Raw genomic sequence first — 22,294 nt, 5'->3', positions numbered from 1 at the left:
CATTGCTGCACTGAGTGCCAGAGATGCGACTAAAGCATTTGCCTTTTAATAAATTAGGTGCATCTTATTCTAGTGCATGGGTGTAAAGACTGGCATTATGTGAACCCCAGTCTTAATAAATTCATGCCAATGTTATTTTTGAATCCTTGAGCACATGTACCATTCAAAATTTATGTCTCTGTGATCGGACTTCCATAGATGCTGTGCTACCTCGATGAGGACAAAGTAACAGCCCATTACTGACATACAAAACACTTTGGTAGATTCCCTTACTACATGACAAAATGAAATAAAATAACAATAACTCTTTCAAGTTTTTATAGCTTTCTATCATGCGTGGAAAACCTATGACACAAAATGAAAAACAAAAAAGGTAATATTCTACTGAAAGCGAGACATGCAAGCCAATTCTCCATCCAAAAGCAAAAGACAACTAGAATCTCATACCCTGGATTACACTTTGCTCTACAAGACATGCAAGCTAGCTTTCCTTCCAGAAGGCTTATATTCTTCCTAGAAAGTGAGAGCAGCGTTGCCTGACATATAATACTCATCATGACTATTTGTTCATCTCCCTAATGATAAAGAGAAATTCTGGTTATCTTGTTCTTTTGGATAGTAGGCTGGCTTACATGTCTCAATGAGAGAAGTCACATTCATTTTTCCCAGCAGACGTACTTGCTTCAACCTTGTATTTTTATTCCAGAAAAAATGTCCATCAACAGGACACATTTTGGCTCATTTAGCCTTTCTCAACCGTACCGTTGAGAAAGGCTACATAAGCCGAAACGCGTCCTGTTGATGGACATATTTTCTGGAATAAAAATACAAGGTTGACACAAGTACGTCTGCTGGGAATAATTAATTGGATTTTTCGGTGGGAATTGCCCCTTTTCCTGTGCAGCGTCAAGGGGATCGTGAGCTGTTGAATTTGGTTCCTCAATGAAAGAAGTGTCATCCTGGGAGGGATATTCTTATTCTCCTGTCATGTGTGACCTCAAAACAGCACATGATCTATGCTGTGGTGGTCGGATGCATGATGAAATCATTAACCACTTTATGCTGCTCATACAGATGCTCCAGCATACAGTATGCAAGATCGAATTCCCGTGAGTTAGAACAGCACAGATCAAGTAGTGCAAATGCAAACAGCTCTGTCGCTGCAAGTCCAAAGGGGCCTTCTTAGCCAAATCAAAATGGCTGAAATGTGCAGACACTCTTCTGGACATGGTATCACCTTCTGCAAGCCACAGTACAAAAAAAAATAAAAACATTTTTTTTGCAACATTAAATTTATCATGTGTCCCATTGCATTGAAAATGTGTTATTTCCTGCAAATTCAGCACAGCCACAATTCTTCTGCCATTGTTACTGACCACGCTGCACAGTTATGGTTGGTGAAGAAATTTGCAGCGTGATAAAGATTAGCAACTGATCTGCTGTTTGGCTTCTCTAACCAGGGCTAATAATTTTTAAAACAGCATGGCAACACTGTAGAGAGATGGAGTTGAAGCAATGCTCTGTCATGTTTGTGTTGGGGACAGGAAGATGTCATTGAGTAGGAAGTGGAGGAGGCAGATATGCTCCTGATATGGGAACCGGACCGACACAAAAGTAGAGGTATCAACAAGAACCTGGCCTCATTGCTGCCTTGCAAAACATTGACCCAGGGGGCGTGAAAGAGATAAACTGTTCCTGTACTTAACATCTGCTCTATGTGTCCAAGGAGTGCCCCACATTTCCTGCCACGCTAAAGTATAAGATTTTTTTTGTATAAATAATGAAAGGCAAGACCATTTTAAACAATTTTGAAGATTCCCAGGTTGATGCAAATAGGTATAAGAAGAAACAGACAAGCAAGGGGTTGGTAATGAGAGATACATCTTAGAGCTTGAAGCAAATCCAAACATAGTCAGGGTCAGAGCTGATTCTAATAACCAAGAAGGATGACAAGTGTCAAAATGATAGGCAATGAATCCAGAGGAGTAGTTGTGTCAGATAATCAGAAGTCAAACCAACAATCAAGTACATCAGAAAGGATTTTGTATGATTATGCTACATAATGATGGTATTCAATGGCGGCACAGTAAAGTCAACACACATTGTATGACTTACCTGTATGATCCTGTTAAGCTGGCATTATATTTTTCATAAAAAACATCTTCTTTGGTCAATGACACTACTGTCCTGATATTTTCAACAACTTCTGTTGATATCTAAAGATTAGTGAGAAAAGTGTTTATAGAAAAAAAATGTTATGAAATTAATTGCAATTAATAAGTAGTTATTAGCAGCATAGGCAATATTCAAATTTACGATATTTCATGAACTTTTGGCCTAATATTCGCCATAAATGAGCAAATTCATGATCTCCAGTCATTATGTTCTTGATTATGAAAATAGGCAATGTAAAATGCGCATATTGCTCACGCAATACAGGCGTGGCTCACTTTTGCTCCATTTTTCAAGCTGCCAGAAGTTTCCTGAGACTGGAGAAAATGGTTGGCAGCAACTTTCATGACTCCTGATCACTGTAAGTAATTTTACATTACAGCACTGTGATCTAATATATTTACAATTGCGAAAATCAGCACTAATTATGCGCATAGTTTTGGAGCAATACATGCAACTTCACATTCTATCAGGTCTGAGTAGATATTACTGATTGGTGCACTAAGTATTGTTGTGACATCACAGCACTATGTCTGTAGCTTGTATGTATGGGCAGCAGAGAAACAGTAATTCCTATCACACTACCTAACACCCTGCACTGGAACCTATCAGCTACACTATATCAGGACCTAACCTACACTGACTATCTCCCACTAACTGTCTGTAATATACAGTTGCAAGAAAAAGTATGTGAACCCTTTGGAATGATATGGATTTCTGCACAAATTGGTCATAAAATGTGATCTGATCTTCATCTAAGTCACAACAATAGACAATCACAATCTGCTTAAACTAATAACACACAAAGAATTAAATGTTACCATGTTTTTATTGAACACACCATGTAAATATTCACAGTGCAGGTGGAAAAAGTATGTGAAACCTTGGATTTAATAACTGGTTGAACCTCTTTTGGCAGCAATAACTTCAACCAAACGTTTCCTGTTGTTGCAGATCCGACGTGCACAACGGTCAGGAGTAATTCTTGATCAGAACTGTTTCAGATCAGCAATATTCTTGGGATGTCTGGTGTGAATCACCTTCTTGAGGTCATGCCACAGCATCTCAATCGGGTTGAGGTCAGGACTCTGACTGGGCCACTCCAGAAGGCGTATTTTCTTCTGTTTAAGCCATTCTGTTGCTTATTTACTTCTATGCTTTGGGTCGTTGTCCTGTTGCAACATCCATCTTCTGTTGAGCTTCAGCTGGTGGACAGATGGCATTAAGTTCTCCTGCAAAATGTCTTGATAAACTTGGGAATTCATTTTTCCTTTGATGATTGCAATCCGTCCAGTCCCTGATACAGCAAAGCAGCCCCAAACCATGATGGCCCCACCACCATACTTCACAGTTGGGATCAGGTTTTGATGTTGGTGTGCTGTGCCTCTTTTTCTCCACACAGTGTTGTGTGTTTCTTCCAAACAACTCAACTTTGGTTTCATCTGTTCACAGAATATTTTGCCAGTACTGCTGTGGAACATCCAGGTGCTCTTGTGCAAACTGTAAACGTGCAGCAATGTTTTTTTTTTTGGACAGCAGTGGCTTCCTCTGTGGTATCCTCCCATTAAATCCATTCTTGTTTAGTGTTTTACATATCGTAGATTTGCTAACATTGAGCAGTCTGCGCTGTGCTCTTGCAGTCATCTTTACAGGACGGCCACTCCTAGGGAGAGTAGCAGCAGTGCTGAACTTTCTTCATTTATAGACAATTTGTCTTACTGTGAACTGATGAACAGCAAGGCTTTTGGAGATACTTTTATAACCCTTTCCAGCTTTATGCAAGTCAACAATTCTTAATCGTAGGTCTTTTGAGAGCTCTTTTGTGCGAGGCATCATTCACATCAGGCAATGCTTCTTGTGAAAAGCAAACCCAGAACTGGTGTGTGTTTTTTATAGGTCAGGGCATCTGTAACCAACACCTCCAATTTCATCTCATTGATTGGACTCCAGTTGGCTGACACCTCACTCCAATTAGCTCTTGGAGATGTCATTAGTCTAGGGGTTCACATACTTTTTCCACCTGCACTGTGAATGTTTACATGGTGTGTTCAATAAAAACATGGTAACATTTAATTCTTTGTATGTTATTAGTTTAAGCAGACTGTGATTGTCTATTGTTGTGACTTAGATGAAGATCAGATCACATTTTATGACCAATTTGTGCAGAAATCCATATCATTCCAAAGGGTTCACATACTTTTTCTTGCAACTGTATATATATATATATATATATATATATATATATCTTACTAAATATCTAATGTAATTGACTCAGCAAAGCACAGAGCACAGTAATGACACACTCTCTCTCTCTCTCTCTCTCTCTCTCTCTCTCTCTCTCTCTCACAAATGCAAAAAACTGCAGAAAATAGCTTCTGGGGAGGTTCTTATATAATGAGGGGTAGGCAACTTTCCTATTGGTTGATAGGGATGTTACTAAGCTCTGACAAAGATGCCTTCTCATTGGCCCACAAGCAAGAACTGAGGTTACTGATGAAAATAATTATAATATTCGTGATTCCGAATATATAGCACTATATTCTACATCTTTGTAAATTCTTGAAGTGCTGATATTCGCGTTGAAAATTTGCAATTAGAATATTCGCGATCAGCACTGTTAATAAGCAGACATTCAAAGCAAATACATTGAAATGCACAAAAACTGAGCTGGTGGTCATTTACTGGAACAAACATTACAACTTACTTCTCCTTTTATTACATTCAATTACTATTAACAAATTAGATTAAAGGTTTGCTATAGGGCCCAGCCTTTTCTAGTTACAACTCTGCTCCTGATCTAGTGATTCTTGCAGCACATTGCTCCTGTTACAAATAAAAGAGAGTGTATGGATCACTAATGCATTCAAAAGAACACACCGTGGGTGTTCAGTAAAATGACACCATTTGGAGTATACTCTGGGTTGGTAGAAGTGTTGGCAGTCACAGCCTCCCCCTGTTCTCTACTATTGTGGATTGCATTCCATAGGACCTTCAGCCACAGGACCTGGACTAATGTTATAACTGTTGTGAACTGTTACACCTTCCTGCGGGGTTGTTTTGGGCAGAGACAGGAACACCAACACCGTTGTAGCTTGTGCGTCAGACTGTTGCTAGTTTATTTTGCAAGTTGCTCAAAATAACAAACAGAACCAAAATAAACAATGGCCGTCTGGCTCCTGCCTATCTCACTCGCAGCCCTAGCTAAACTCATAACACAAAACGCAAAAAGCATTTTCAAGGGGAAAACAGAGCAACTTAAACTTACAGTTCAGTAGAGAATCCAACCGCTCTCAGAGCTCCTAGGGTTGCAGCTTCTCAAACAGACTGCCAAGACTCCCAGAGAGAGAGCTCCTGGGTCAGGACTGCTGACTTAATTAGTACATCTGTGTGAGCAGTCCCCCCAGGCAGGTAAAACCCAGACTGGCTCCGGGTGGTCAGGGAACCCACCCAACTCTTCCTTGACCGGCTCCAGGACCCTAAACTGGCTTTCTTTTTCCCAGGAAGCTTCTGGAAACAAAGAAAACCAAACCTTCCTGGAGCCTTTTAACACATGAAGTGCCAGAAACTTTGTGCAATGTACACACCATCCTTGCACGTTTTCAGCTTTTTCATCTACAATATTAAGTCTCAAAATCTACTACCGAGACTTCACGCAGGAGCATTATTGTTAATGTTTGATATTATAAAATGTAAACATTTCAGATGGGGAATGTCAAGTTCCATATTTCATGGTTGTATGTAATTTAAAGGTGTTGTCTCATCTCACCGTTACTAAGATAAGACGAGACACAGTCTTGACAACCTCCCGGCTGGAACTATGCTGTTTCAGTAGCTCTAATGGCTATGAGTGGGAGATGGTCAGGAATGTGTCTCATCTCGCCTTAGTAATGGTGAGATGAGACAACCCCTTTAAGTTGTTATGTCTAATAGCTGCTATTTCAGTTTGTTTGCTGTGATGTGATTTCCACCTTTCTACCTGTGCCTGGCTGCCATTTTTTATATATGTTTTGTACTGTGAAAATGTTTGGTTGAACCGGGCAAAATAATAATCTTTTCACCTACTGTTTGTGCATAATTACAATGATTCAACCTTGAAATGAACCCTCTCTGGATTCTTCATACATGTCTTGCAGTGGAATTGAACGGTGTCTGATAGTTAGTTATTAGATGAAGTTATCAACAAAGACAACCATAGCCATATTGTCTCATAAGCCTCACATTTCAGCCTAGGTTTTAAGGCAGAACAAAACCCAGTCTGTTACTCACTGTTTCCATGTAGATAAGGAAGCAGAGAATGTTATTATTATTTATCTGAAAGCACAATTAAGTCCATGACTCTGTACATCTAAAAAGGGTTACACATACAGTACAGACCAAAAGTTTGGACACACCTTCTCATTCAAAGAGTTTTCTTTATTTTCATGACTATGAAAATTGTAGATTCACACTGAAGGAATCAAAACTATGAATTAACACGTGGAATTATATACATAACAAAAAAGTGTGAAACAACTGAAAATATGTCATATTCTAGGTTCTTCAAAGTAGCCACATTTTGCTTTGATTACTGCTTTGCACACTCTTGGCATTCTCTTGATGAGCTTCAAGAGGTGGTCACCTGAAATGGTTTTCACTTCACAGGTGTGCCCTGTCAGGTTTAATAAGTGGGATTTTTTTCCTTATAAATGGGGTTGGGACCATCAGTTGCGTTGTGGAGAAGTCAGGTGGATACACAGCTGATAGTCCTACTGAATAGACTGTTAGAATTTGTATTATGGCAAGAAAAAAGCAGCTAAGTAAAGAAAAATGAGTGGCCATCATTACTTTAAGAAATGAAGGTCAGTCAGTCCTAAAAATTGGGAAAACTTTAAAAGTGTCCCCAAGTGCAGTCACAAAAACCATCAAGCGCTACAAAGAAACTGTCTCACATGCGGACCGCCCCAGGAAAGGAAGACCAAGAGTCACCTCTGCTGCGGAGGATAAGTTCATCCGAGTCACCAGCCTCAGAAATCGCAGGTTAACAGCAGCTCAGAATTGAGACCAGTTTATACATTGGATACCTAGAATACTATCTCTCCAAATAGGACCATGGAATTAGGGTCAGGACTGAGTTTACCTGTTCTGCCAAAGGGAAGGATGAAAAGGAGTCTCCCTCAGGTCTAATGACAAACAACAGGGTAAGTCAACACACACATATATCAAAACAAAATACAAAAGGGAACGGAAACACTTATCTTCAATGAAGCTTTGGTAGCACCAGTAACAGAAAGCTATAAACCGCAAAGCATAGTGGGAGAAACAACAATAAATAGAGAAGGCAAAATGACCACAATAGCAACACCTGGGGAAAGAAGGTGTGGCAAGCACCAGAAACAACACAGACGTCATTTGATTTAACAGGAAAACATGTCAGATCAAACCACATGTTGCCAGTCTCACAGATCTCTTGCCACCTGTCGCTGGTACGTCCGTATGTCTCGGTACGTCCGTGACACCTCATTCTATAATGCTATAACTTTCACTGCAACATACCTCAGGGAGTGACAGCCTGTGGTAGGACATTGTGACACAACAATACTACATCATTATTACCACTGCCTGATGTATGGCATCTGACTCAACTCAGCCATTTGCTAGGTTCTTAGAAGTTAACTTTCCACTGCCATCAATCCATTACATCAATACATACTACACAGTGATGTTCATAACATCACACTTTCTCACTCCTGTTTTTAACCCCTATTCTAGTCCCTATGCTTGCCGCCAGTTCATTTATGTGGTGAGTTTAATAACATGGAAATGAAATAATCACTTCCCTGTCACAGAAAACCATTGAACACAGTGTTCACAAAGGCCTTGGATGCTTGCAGAGCAGATGTGATCTGCATGTTATCTGCATATATATGATCACATGTAACAGTCGAGCATGGGCTGTTACTATTAAATGACTGTCATCAATGATCTGTATATGGGTATATGGGGAAAACAGGTAACACATAGATGAAATCTTTTCAGTCGCTGTCTGGCCTCTCCAATACTTTTCCATCCTGGTGACCATAGCTCCTCAGGCTGTAGATCATACGCCATCCTTCCTCTCCTAGTATATAGCTACAGTAGAAGGCCTGCGTAGATGGGGGGATCCACTGTCCCTTCGAGCAGTCTTCCACCTCTTTTTATGTCTTAGTGTGACTTCAGGGGTTTCAGACAGTGCAATGCCTGTTTCCAATACATTTGTTAAAAAAAATAATCTTAGGTGTTATTGCCACCACAACAGGGTAGAAAGGTAATCCATAGCAACACCAGCCTGACAATATGTTTTTTGTGTAAGAGAGGCAAAACTGTTTTCAACCTTTGTAGCTACACTAAATAACTAACTGCCAAGTCCTCCTAATAACTAAGATCAACCAGGGATTGAGGAACCCATGCTACTATTGGCAGTGGCTCTTGCTATACCACAGTCTATCACAATGGCTTCCCTCCCACCGCTGCTCCCTAGGGCCAGTACAGTGAAAGTAGGGTGCACCCTTTCTTCCATTAGATCACTCCCTGTTGGTTATTGGGGCTACTGCCTGATAGTAGTTTGGGGTGCCCTTTGTGTTTGTGATTGTATGGGTGCAAGGTAGGGGGTATAGAGTGCAATGACCAGCTTATCGTGTAGGAGTCAGGAAAACAGGTCAAAGGTAGAAGTCTCTCTTTACCCAGGTGCAAAACAGGAGTTGTAGTATCCGACAACAATGAAGCACAGTTTTATCTGTACATATTGAAAATTGTTTCCCCAGATAGTGAGGTAAGAAGGCTAGCAAAACTATAGTTATGGCACTTCCTGTATACTGTCTTCCCAAAGTCTCTCTGGTAGCAGTACTTTGGCAATAATGGCTGTTGTGTCCACTGCGGGAAGCAGGGTTTTTAAGGTCTTGTCTTGACACTGTCCCGCACAGTAGCAGGGTCTGAATGGCTATAATAGTAGGTTCTCCTATGCTTGATCATGCAGACTCTAAGTTCTCCTCTTTCCCTCATTTGCCTTTCTCTCTTTATGCAGAGCTTAAAGTAAATGACACAGAGATTTGGAAGTCGAAGCCTGATGAGAAGGAGCACATGAAATTTGCTTCCTTCCTTAACTCCAATCTAGACAATCTCCATTTAGGGGTGGAACTAACTTGATCTAGAATTGTAAACCCTGGCTATGCCAGCCAGCCATGTCAGGCTATGCTGGGTATAGATAACATAGAATCCAATTGCATTAACATTAACAAACCATTTGCAGATACTATCTGCTCTAGGGCACGGTATAGACACTTGGCACATGCACTTGCACATACACTACTGCTATGTGAGCCACTAAAATTAACATTACACATTTTTGGAAGCATGTATATTAATTACCTAGAAAATTGGATTTTAGATACCGTGACTGAAGTGTTAGGCTAGGTCTACACAACGACATTTGTTGCATGACAATTAGTCGCGTGACACATAGGGCACAACTACACAACATTTTGTTGCATCAATATCGCGCAACAATTTTTATAATGATAGTCTATGGTGTCACACTGCGACATGCTGCGACTACAACGCAACAGTCACAGAAAAATCCATTTTGCAGCATGTCCCATGTCGCAGTGCAACATCATCTAACACCATTATAAAAATTGTCACGCGACATTGGTGCGACAAAATGTTGCGCGACAATTGTTTTCATGTAGACTTAGCCTAAAAATGTAATAAATATACCTTTCCAGCTTCCTCCAGGGCCTTTTGGTTTTTGAATGCCTGATTCTCCATAATCATCGCTTCAATCAGCAGGGCTCCGGCGAGAATGGGAACAAATGCCAAGATAAGTAAGGCCAGCTGCCAGCCATATGCAAACGAAATGCCGATTATAGCAAGCAAAGTTGTCACAGTCATTGTCAGAACTCCCAGTCGGTGTCCAGTAAGCTAGAAGAGGTAAAGAGAAACATTTTTGAAGTAAAGAAATCTTGAGGACAATGTCTTGTCTTGTGTCAGTGATGAAATGTGCTGAAACTTAAATCTTTCAGTGGTATTAGTAGGGTTCTCTGTTTTTTGTATATTGATGACCTATTCTCAGTATAGATCATCAATATAAGAATCAGAATCTCCACCGATCATCTGTTTAAAGGAACGTATGAGCCCTGTCTTTTTTTTTCTCTGTGGTGACTTTGCAGCGGCGAGCAGGTGTAATTACCGTTCCTCTATACCATTCACTTCAATAGGATGTCTCTCTACTATTCACTCAGGAGCGCTGCATTTTCTTCAAACAGCTGATTGATGTGCAGGCCCGTTTCTGTCATGAAGCAATTTGAGAATCTCGCCTCAGGCAGCATCCATCCCGTCTCTCAGCTGGGCGGCAGTTTGCCACCGAGCATGGGAGGCCTGAAACCTATGAAGAAGTAGAACCGCGCAGGTGGTCACAATGACATCATCGCGACCTCCTGTGCCAGGCCACAGTCGGCTCGATAACGTGGGCACGTGACCACATCATTGCTCTACCTGTGACCTAGTGTAGTAGGTCATGTTGCCTTGCGCAGGAAAGCATCATCCAAGGCCACAGGCAATAAGAAACCTGGGGTCTGCATCGCAGATGGTGGCGGATAATCGGACACACTTAGTATTATGCTTCTATTAAAAAAATTCTATAAAAAAAAATTATATATAGTACTACAGGGGGAAATATAGAACATTATTTTTGGGGGCATTATTCTAAAGGGGGACAGCTTTATAGAAATGGGGGCACAATACTACAGGGTAGCATTATATAAATGGAGGCAATATAATACAGGACTAAAAGAAGAAGCACATTGTACTATGGGAAAAAAAATTATATATACAGGAACATTATACTAAAAGGGGGGAGCACATTGCACTATGGGGGAAGAGCATTATATATACAGGAGCATTACTTTAAGAGGGGGAAGCATTATATATACAAGGGCATTATACTAAGCGGGGAGAACTAACATTAGACTTCAGGGGGAAAACATTATATATATGGAGGCATTTTACTACAGGGGAAGACAATTCAATATATTACCCCTGCAGGGGGCCATCTTGCCTGTTCTGTTCTTAACAGCATTTATAGAGCATTTAGAGAATGTCTTTACAGCAGCCACATGGGATATAGACACAGTGCATCATTTTTTTATTTTTTTTTATCCCTCGGGGCCGCATTGCTGATCACCACAGGCGGCACTGCCCTGCTTCTAGTTGCCGGCAGCGGTGGGGGGCAGTAGGAGATATGTACATTGTGGAAGCGCTCATCTCCATATTCATTTGTATACAGATGGCTGTCCTGCGGCGGGGCAGGGGAGGGAGAGGCGTCTCCCTTCCATATTCTTCTGATAGGCCCCGCGATAATAATGACGTCATCACACCACTTGAGCCGGCCTCTGATAGGCTGCAGGCATAAGTGCCTGCGGCCTATCAGAGACCAGCTCAAGTGGCGCGATGACGTTATTATCATCGCGCCGCCTGAGCCGGGCAGCACACAGAGGGGGACACAGGCCGGAAGAGACCTGCATGGTATCACTGCTGATGAAGGTAAGTATGAGTTTTTTTTTTTTGTGGGGGGTGCTGGCACTATGGGGGCATCTGGTATTTCTTACAGACCCATTTTTTGGGGGGTGGCACTCTGGGGGCATTTATTTCTTGCACATTTTGGGGGGCACTATGGGGGCATTTATTACTGGCACATTATGCGGGGGCACCATGGGGGAGAGGAGCACTATGGGGGAATCTGGGGGTTTTAAAGGGGCTTTTTTTCATTTGCACATTATGGGGGCACTATAGGGGAGAGCGGCACTATGGGGCATCTGGTGGCACTATAGGGGCATTATTTGGGGGCACTATGCGGAAGTGGGGGCTCTAAAGGGGCATTTTTTATTGGCACATTATGGCGGGAACTATGGCATCTGATGGCACTAAGGGGGCATTTTTTACTTGCCATATTATGGGAGGCACTTTAGTGAAGAGCGGCACTATGGGGCATTATGTGGGGGCACTATAGGGAAGTGGAGCACTATTAGGGCATCTAGTGGCACTAGGAAGGGTCATTTTTTTACTGGCATAATATGGTGGGCATTATAGGGAAGGGGGAGAGGAGCACTATGAGGGCATTTACTGGGGCACTGTGTGCCAATATTTGTTGAAGGGGGCGCTATCTGTGTGGTAGTAGTATTTCCAGGGGGACTGTTTCTGCAGTATAGTATTGGGGGTGGCAGGAAAGGGTGTTCATAAGATGTTAGGATGATGGAAATGTGGGGAACTAATGTCTGTTTGTTAATCTCTGCAGAGACGGAAGATGGCTGAAAAATCATCATGGCGGTCTGGTCTGAATGGAGAAGATGACGAAAGCGAAAATCTACAACAAAAGTGACATCACTGGCTGTAAGAGTTATGTGGATCTATGTAGGAGAGGAGATGGTCCGGATCCTCCCTTTGCCATTTATAGAAGGAGGATTCAGATCTAGGTGAGGACGGCCAAGGGGGGCAGCAGGCCACGGGCGGGTGGCAGATGTTGGGGGGAACCACAGGCCTTGATAATGTGAAGAAGGCAGTGCAGCCAGGACAGGCCCTCCCCTCTCCGTATGATGTGTAGAGACAGGCCTATAGTATTTCAGCTGTACAGTGTGTGTTAGGAGTGGCCTATTATATGCAGGAGGGGCTTTAAATAATGGGCGGGGCAAAATATATTGCGCAGGGCGCACTGTGCCCTTCCTTTTTAAACACCCATACAGGACTTTTACAAATGGCCAGGCGAAAGAATCGCTGCAGCCCACTACACACCCCACATTTTTAAATATGAAGGGGGCTTTGAAAAATGGGTGGGCAAAATAATTGGCACAGCGCGCTACACGTGCTACATTTGTTGCCTTTCAAACCCCCCCTAGACAAAAGTCCCGGGTGCTCCCCTGTATATACATAATGGACAGGAGGGAACCTCTTGAACTTCTATAGGACAGTTTTCTAGACATGTCCTGTGACCTGTGCAGAGATAAGCTATGACCCTTTGCACAGGTTGAGAATCCATCAGATAATCGCTATTGAGCGCTAGTTAGTGATTATCTGGTGATGTAAAGTTGCCAAAGATTACATTCTTCAGGTAATATGCTCGTTTGTGCAGGCACCTAAATCATATGCCAGCAGCAGAAACTGCCAGTAGCTCCAGAAGTATGTTACTCTTACCTTTAGAGGAGATGTGAACATAGCTTTACTGAGACATGGATGCAGTTTAGCAATGGCTGGTTAGCTAACAAGGTTACAGTTTGTTTACAAAGGATCACCAAAATAGGATAATAGGGTTTGACTTTATGTGAAGTCCTGAAGCCTACACTATGGGAAAATATACAGCATGTAAACAGGCAGAGTGAATGAGGCAGAAACATATGACCATGATTAAAAGCTTTTAATTTTCAAATAGGAAATATAGCAGTAATTCCGTTTTTAAGTCATATTTTTACGAGATGCTGGTCTAACTTTTTTTTTCTTCCAGAAATACATGGAGTGACAACAACAAAAATACTGTACTTCTAACTTTTAAAAAGCTCAAGAAGGGAGATTAAAATTCATAATGCAAATTCGCAATTTTAGCTTAAATAAACTTATACTTACCCCTTTAATTTGAGAAGTATCTATTGTAAGTCTTGCAAGAAGGGCACCCACAGCATTTTGTTTGTCATCAAAATAGGCCATGTCCTATTAGAAGGGATTGAAAATAACATAATTTTATTTAGATAATTATTTCCTGAGCATTCCTGAAGATTGCAGGAGCTGAGCTCTGTATCAGCAGGGTGAAAGTAAGTGAAATTTGGTGTTTTCAGATTCAGCCTGGAGTAGGGCTGCCACTAGAGATGAGCCCATTTTTTTAAAATGTGTTCAATCTGAATTTATTTGTGGCGAATCGCGTAAAAAACGTCTATTTCCTGGCTGAAGAGAGCCTTTATAATGGTGTAGAACACTGTGCCTTGCAGTAACACGCATAGGGAGTCTGCTGTGGTAGTGAAATAATACTGTGAGTCCGTATGACATGCAGATGCCAGGCGTCGCTCTTAGAATCACTGCACACTTCACTTATTTGGGCAGTCACGGGGCCAAAACTGACCAAATAACTTAAGTATGAACTCAGCCTTACAGGTCGATGTTAGCACTAAGAAAAAGCACACTCCTTTTACATTGCCGTCAACCGATTCCACATAGATGTCTACAGAACATGTTCTATCAAAAGCTTATACAAGTAGAGCCCCCCCCCCCAACAGAGTGTAGAGGGTGTCAGCAGTAAGTTTGTGTTGACGTCGCTGATTATTTTACCCTTCCTCTGATCCATCAGAACAATAACCCCCAAAAAACTCATCCTGTCTGTGGAGCATCCACCTTCACTCGGTCAGCATTTGGTCAGTAATCCATCAGTATTGCTAATGCCCAAAAAACCTGGAGTGGATCCAAAACAGAGATGACACGTAAATGGTTTATTTGCATGTCTTTTGTGTTTTGTACCCACTCCTGCTTTTGGCTACCAAATCACAAGCCAATTCTGATTGGACCATACAGGCCTTACAGCTGCTACACAGACAGGATGCATTGTGCGTCTCATTTTTCCTTCCTTCTGACAGATCAGAAGAAGGGTAAAATAAATGATGATGTCAGCCAGGCCGAAAGGCAAAATAGTGGTCCAGTCATGAAGTGAGAAGTGTGGGAACAGCATGAGAAGTCCACAGAGTGGCCCTATGACATATTGGTGAGGTGGAAGCAGCAAGAGGAGACCACAGAGTGGCCCAATGACAGTGTGGAGTTGGCAGCAGCATCAGGAGGGCACAGAGTGGCACAATTGCAGAGTGTGGAGGTGGCAGCAGCATCAGGAGGCCACAGAGTGGCACAATGACAGGGTGGAGGTGGCAGCAGCATCAGGATACCACAGAGTGGCAAGGTGACATAGTGGGGAGGTGGCAGCAGCATCAGGAGACCACAGAGTGGAAAGGTGACATAGTGTGGAGGTGACAGCAGCATCAGGAGACTACAGAGTGGCAAGATGGCATAGTGTGGAGGTGGCAGCAGCATCAGGAGAACACAAAGTGGCCCGGTGACAAAGCGGGGAGGTGGGTGGCAATATGAGTACCAGCTGAAGATGGTAGGTGAAAGAAGGAACACTTGGCATCAGATGTGTGGCATCAGGTAGGTAGCAGCATCAGAATAGTAGCTGAAGCAGGTAGCCAGAAGAAACCGTTCTCTTTTGTCAAAGTGTTGGTGTGGCACCATGGATGATCTAGTCTGATGCATCAGGCATTGGTGGTTGGAAATCCTGGCTGATCCACACCTGAATCATCTTGTCAAAGGTCAGTCTCTTCACATTTTGGGTAGACAGACAAGTTTTTCTTGGGGTAATTGTGACCCCTGCCGCACTAAACACCCGCTCTGATGACACACTACTGGCCGGGCAGGACAGCTTTTCCAGGGCAAACTCTGGCAGTTGCTGCCACAAATTAAGTTTGGCTGCCCAGTAGTCCAGCGGATTTTAAATGTGGGGTGGCAGGATACTGTCCAAGTATTCCAGCACCTGCTGGTTCAGGTCCTGCTCCAGGTATATCTGCAGCTGCTGGTGAGTAGTTTCTTCACTAGGTGGGTGAAGAAAGCTGCTCATCAGTGACTCTAGACTCAAGTTGCTGCTGATGGAGCTGGTACTCCTCCTGCCACCCCACCCCTCCCCAGCAGCCATGGCAGTAGAACGTGAGTGCAGAGGGTCCCCCTGATTAGACCTGCGAGAGGAAATACGATGGCACAGATAGGCAGCGGCCAACTGACTACATAGGATGTCTCTATAGTAGTTCAGTTTGTCCTCCCTCTCAGCGGGGGTAAAAATTGCCCCTATTTTGGACCGGTAGCAAGGGTCCAACAAGGTGGAGAGCCAGAAGTCATCCCTCTGCTGAATGGTGACAATTCGGCTGTCACTACACAAGCAAGTGAGCATGCATCATGCCATTTGTGAAAGTGACTCGGAGGGACTCCCTGTCTCCATCTCCACAGTATACTGCCACGGTGTGTCTGGGTCCTCTGCCTCGTCTTCTTTATCGTCCTGTAGCTCCTCTGGCTGCTCCTGCTCCTACTCTCCTGTCACCTGTGTGTAATAACCATCCATTTTGCTACACATTGCTTGTGCTCCAATGTTTTCCCCCTCCTCTAGTTCCGCCGTCACAGGACTCATGTGGCCATGAGATCTAGGCACCACGTCTCCAGTCCCCTGACCAGCCAGATTTACTAGCATCTGTTCCAGGACATGAAGCAGTGGAATGACGTTGTTCATCCCATAGTCCTGGCAACTGACAAATAACGTTGCCTCCTCAAAGGGCACGAACAAACGACAGGTGTCACGCATGAGCTGCCACTGGCTGACATTGAAGTTACACAGAGGAGTACACCTGTCCGCTTGGATCATCAAGAAATCGTTTATGGCCTTTCTCTGTTCATATGTTCTATAGTCGGTCCAACATATGGAGGGTGTAATTCCAACGGGTGGAAACGTCGCATATCAGCCTATGTTGAGTTGTCACAGAGAAAGTCAGGATTCAATTTCTCGATGAAGGACACGTAGCAGTTGCTCCCCTGTGAGATCCGGTTTACCCAGGCAAACGAGGTGTAGAACAGCAAGACACCGCCGTACCCTACACATGTGGTATGCTGGAGGGGCACTCTGAATTGTCCCTGCAGTGAAGGCTGAGGACACAGTGGAGGATGAGGAGGCAGAGGCGGACATTGTCGCAGGATGAATAGTGTGAGAACGTGGAGGCGGAAGTGGCATGACCTGGCCAAGTTGCTGGTATGGCTGTGCAGGAACCATATTCACCCAGTGGGCCGTAAAGGACATGTATTGTCCCTGACCATAGCTACAGCTCCACACGTCGGCTTTGCCATGCACTTTGGCAGACACCAATAGGCTCAAGGACTGGCCACCTTCTGTTCTACATATTTGTGCAGGGCTGGTACTGCCTTTTTGACACAAGCCATCAGTCCTCTGTAAGGTGCAAATTCCACCACTTGCAAAGGAAGGGACTGCAGCATCAGCAACTTGGACATTATCACATTCAGCTTCTGCACCTTTGGATGAGTGCATGCATACTGTTGTCTCTTGGCAATCACTTTGGGGATCGATTGCTGAAGGAATGAATGACGAGGAAGAGGAGGAGCAGGAGCATCAGGACCAGCAGATGATGGGAAGACCAGACAGCTCCCTTTAGCTGAGGTGGTGGAGCCTTGACTGCCTGAAACTTGGTGCATACTACTGGGTGATGCAGCGGTTGCTGTGGCAGGCTGGAGCATCACATCGGAGCTACAGTTCTCCCAGGCCACTTTATGGTGATGCTGCATATGTTGACGCAGGGCTGTGATGCCAACATTGGCACCCTCGCCATGCTTCACCTTCTGCCCACAGATTCTACATATGGCCATGTTCACCTCCTCCGACGGCTTAACAAAAAACTGCCACACCACCAAGTAGGTTATTTTACCACCAAAACTACGCACTGACTGATTGCTACTGCCACTGCTTAATTGAACCTGTGCACCACTACTTCCCAGGCAGGTAGCCTCCTGCGAAGCGGGTGTTATACCCCGGGCACATTTGGCTACTGAACTCCCACTGCTGCCACCCTGCTGACTCTCAGCCACGCTAGCAACTTGCTGGCTCCGCCGCTGCCACACTGGCAAGCTGCCACCCTCTTCTCCCAATTATGATGAAGCCCCTAATTCACCCGGCTCCCAAGTGCGATCAGCTACATCAATATCATCGAGTAATGTCTGCACGTCACTGATGTCCTCCTCAACAGTCTCTGGGTCAGGAGCCTCACTGCTCGTAACACCAGCTCCCACGCCACTCACTTCATCACTACTTGCCCGCCTAGTGGAGGAACGGCATATGTCTCCTCCACATCTTGGCTGACCAGTAGCTTCTGACTGACCTCTAGTAGCTCGTCCTTGCTGTATAGTGGGGCTGAGCCCACATCATATGATACTTGATACTTGGATGAGGGAACAGAAAAGGAAAGAGGCAGGTTGAGGACAGGTGAGGGCAGAGGGCCTACTCCCATGCGAACTAATGGTTGTGTCTGATGAACCAACCGACTCTTGGCTGGGGGTGTCTGATGTCACTTGGGATGAAGTGGATGACAAGTCGACCATTTAAGAATCACTGGGTTGCTGATCAAGACACGACCGCTAAATGACACTGGCAGCTCAGGTCTGTCGCTTCGACTTCTGCTGCCACAGCTTCTTACTCTGCTGCGACCTGTGCTTGCGCCAGAAACATTTAGGTCTCTGCCACTCCCCTGTGCAGGGCCTGGCACTTCTCTGTCTGACATACTGTTAGATCAAATAAATTAATTAAAAGGGAAATAAAACACCCCAAAAAAGTCTGTAATTTTCTCACTTCACCAAACAACGGCTAAGGCTACTTTCACACTTTTTAGTCCCGCAGCCTCTCACCGAAAATCTGCCCCAGTCCCTATTATAGTCAATGGGGACGGAGCGGCGGTCTGGCGACACAGTGAAATAGCGGCAGGACGGATCCGACAGGGTGAACAGCCTGTCGGATCTGTCCTGTCGCTAGTGTGAAAGTACCCTAATAAGCTCTTTTTTTTCAACTAATACACGCCAAAAAGTGCTTTAATTTTCTCACCTTACCACACAACGGCAAATACTTTTTTTGTGCCACTTATACATGCAAAAAGCGGCTTTAGAACATATAACTGAACCCCTGAACGGCAAATAGAGAGTGGAATATAGGAGGCGACAGTGGGGATTTAATGGAGTCTGAGGTTAGTGAGGAAAGTAGGGGGTGACTGGAAATAAGTGTACACCCATGAAAAACAAAACTACTGGTAATATAATCCTGTTAGAAACCAACAATATAAACCAAGGTAACCAAAAAATATCAGACATTCACTTTCTGGGAACTGAATGTGGGAAATTTTAATAGTAACTTAAAACACTACAAAAACAAGTAAAATGGTGGAGCTAGAATCTATGGTACTAGAGGAACACACATATGTAGTTGGTGTGGCTAAGACATGGCTGGACTCTTCTCACGACTGGGCTGATAATATATGTGGTTTTACACTTGCCAAAGACAGGGCTAATAGAAAAGGCAGTGGCGTGTAACTGTATGTGAGGAGTGTTATGAAGGTAAGTGTGAAAGAGGCAATTGTGGTTGAGGTTGTTGAAGCCTTATGAGTGGAAATAAACTTGTAAAAAATAATACTTGGTGTAATCTATAGACACCCTAACATCACAGAGGAAATAAAAGTTCAACTGTATAACCAAATAGAGCGGGCTGCACAGGGTGGGCATTTGTCATAATGGGAGATTTTAACTTCCAAGATATTGACTGGGGTAATGGTTCTTCCTCAACTGGAAAGGGGAGAAAATTCTCCAAATTGCTGCAAGACCACTTTATAGGCCAGTTTGTAGAAGATCACACTAGCGCCGATGCTCTGTTGGATGTAGTCATTTCTAACAATGCAGAGCTCCTTGGAAATGTTACTGTTTGTGAAACACTAGGTAATAGTGACCACAATATAATTATATTTCTCCTGAACTGTAAAAAGCAAACTCTGGTTGGGAAAGCAAAAACACTGAATTTTAAAAAGGCCAATGTCCCCGGGTTTAGGACAGTATTTTGGGGCATAGACTGGGAGCAGCTACTGTCACATAATACTGAGGATAAATTAGTAAGCTTGAATTCTGTTGTGGGAAAAATGTTTGAAGGACTCTTAAGGGACTATCTACAGTAGTATGTGATTGTTAATGGTATCATAAGTGATAACCAGCATGGGTTTACTAAGAAGAAACAGAAGTTCTCAGACTAACCTGATTTGTTTTTATGAGGAGATAAGTAGAAGCCTAAAAGGAGGGGTGGCTGTGGATGTAGTTTTCTTGGATTTTGCAAAGGCATTTGATACTGTACCTCATAGACATTTAATAGGTAAAATAAGGTCTACAGGCTTGGAAAGTATAGTTTGTAATTGGATTGAAAACTGGCTGAAGGACCGTGTACAGAGAGTTGTGGTCAATGGTTCCTATCCTGAATGGTCCCGGGTTGAGTGCTGGGTCCCCTATTATTTAATTTACAAATTCATTAATGATATTGCGGATGGGATTAAAATCACCATTTCTATTTTTGCAGATGACACTATGCTATGTAGTACTGTACAGCCTAGCGAAGACGTTCAAAAACTACAGGCTAATACACAAAGAAAATTTCTGTGTGATTTCAGGAAGAGGTGAAGCAGCAGTCCCAGAATTTGGAGTAAGTCCCTTCTCCAGAAAATCTGCCAAAGTACATATGTATGGGTCCGCGCTAGGTTTCCACAGGCAGGCTTTCACTCACAGGAAGATTCTATGGAGATTCCACGATGTTACAGGCACATCTCCAATAACAATCCCGATACCGACCAGCAAAGTTTCTTTTCTCCTCTCCTTCAGGAGAAACAGAACATAGTGCAATACCCAGGGTGTTTAATATTAAGTAAGGTTTATTGTACTTACAAACATCAATAGGTAAAAAGCGTGTGTAGATGCCCGACCTGGGTTTCGCCTTTGATTCATCTGGGGCGTTACCAAACTGAAGGAGAGGAGGAAAGAAACTTTGCTGGTCGGTATCGGGATTGTTATTGGAGATGTGCCTGTAACATCGTGGAATCTCCATAGAAAAAACTACAGGCTGACTTGAACACTGAGTGTTTGGGCATCAGCTTAGCAAATGAGGTTTCATGTGAATAAATGTAAAGTTATGTATCTGGGTAATAATAATATACGTGCATCATATGTCATTTGTAGAGAAGAAATTGGGTTTACTTGTAGATTATAGATTAAATAACAACATGCAATGTCAATCAGTTGCTTCTATGGTTAGCAGGAAGCAACTATCATGTATTAAAGGGATTGTCTAACTTCAGCATTTAATAGCATTTATTATGTAGAGAAAGTTCAAGGGGTTGTCCAGGCTTTTATTATTGATGACCTAGCCTCCGTAGGTCATCAATATCAGATCGGTGGGGGTCCGATACCTGACACCTGCGCCAATCAGTTGTATGAGGAGACGGTACACACAGTGCGCATGCACAGTCTCCCTTCTCTCTTCCTGCTCACCACTGGTGTTTATGGCAAAGACCATAGACCACAGCAGCTAGATCAGAATGACCTACATGACAGGTAATTTGTTGAAATGACCAACCTCTCTTAGTCGATTGATGCCCCCCTCAGAGTCGGTCAACTGAGAAAAATATCTGTGGGTGCATCCTAGAGGCATTCTTAGCAGACAAAAATCTCTCACCAAGAGGTATGCTACCCTAAAGTTGGCTCTGAGAACCTGTTCATAGGGTAGCAGCTAAAGAACTTTTTTGTGCCCTCTTCTGGCACGACCAAGTGTCTAATCAGACCACACCTGTAATCATTAACATATCTGCCTGAGACATGTTTTGTGTTATTTTTCTTCGTCAATGAGTGTATAATATGCATATATTGGTTTGAACAGGCAATTATGGGAATAGTTTCAGTTGGTGAAGGTTTTTTAAATGTTTTCTTTCATTCTTTCTCTTATTTGCATTGTATTCACTGCATAGCACAACATACTGACGAAAGAAGGCAGAAGAAGGCTTCCTGTCAAATTGCAGGAGGGGAGATCACATGGACATCTTGCTGCAAACCATAGAATACTGCATTTTCTGTTCAGGTAACCATTGCAAGCAGCAAGGGTCAAAGCCAAATAACATCTGATGGGTAGGAGTTTTCTAAAAAGACAACATAACACTGCTCTATTTAGTTTACCAGACAACCCCATTAAAAAGATAATCAATGACCAAGTAAAGTTCAGTTCACACAATCAACATTACAATTACAATGGAGCAAATGGACACCAATAAATCTTAAGGAACCCTACTGACTTAGGCTAAGTTCACACTTCAGTTATTTGGTCAGTTATTTCTATCAATTGGGAGCCAAAACCAGGTGTGGGTCAAAAACACAGAAACAGATGAATATCTTTCCATTATACGTTATCTCTGTTTAGCCTTCAGTACTTACAATAACTGATGGAAATAACCAACCAAATAACTGAAGTGTGAAT

General features: G+C 43.2%; 1 protein-coding gene across 4 annotated transcripts in view; it reads right to left on the bottom strand.

Annotated features, from left to right (window-relative positions):
- LOC122937809 (ATP-dependent translocase ABCB1-like) overlaps positions 1 to 22,294 on the bottom strand; it is a 182,715-nt gene that overhangs the window by 23,406 nt on the left and 137,015 nt on the right. For all 4 annotated transcript variants that reach the window (XM_044292882.1, XM_044292884.1, XM_044292883.1 and 1 more), the window contains 3 exons: positions 13,798 to 13,881; positions 9,904 to 10,107; positions 2,116 to 2,216 (listed from right to left, as the gene is read on the bottom strand). In XM_044292882.1, coding sequence (XP_044148817.1) covers positions 2,116 to 2,216; positions 9,904 to 10,107; positions 13,798 to 13,881 — 389 coding nt within the window. The remainder of the gene's footprint in view (positions 1 to 2,115; positions 2,217 to 9,903; positions 10,108 to 13,797; positions 13,882 to 22,294) is intronic.

This window comes from Bufo gargarizans, chromosome 5 (assembly GCF_014858855.1).
Source record: "Bufo gargarizans isolate SCDJY-AF-19 chromosome 5, ASM1485885v1, whole genome shotgun sequence".
NCBI classification, from domain to species: Eukaryota; Metazoa; Chordata; class Amphibia; order Anura; family Bufonidae; genus Bufo; species Bufo gargarizans.
This window is presented reverse-complemented; position numbering and strand designations above follow the sequence as displayed.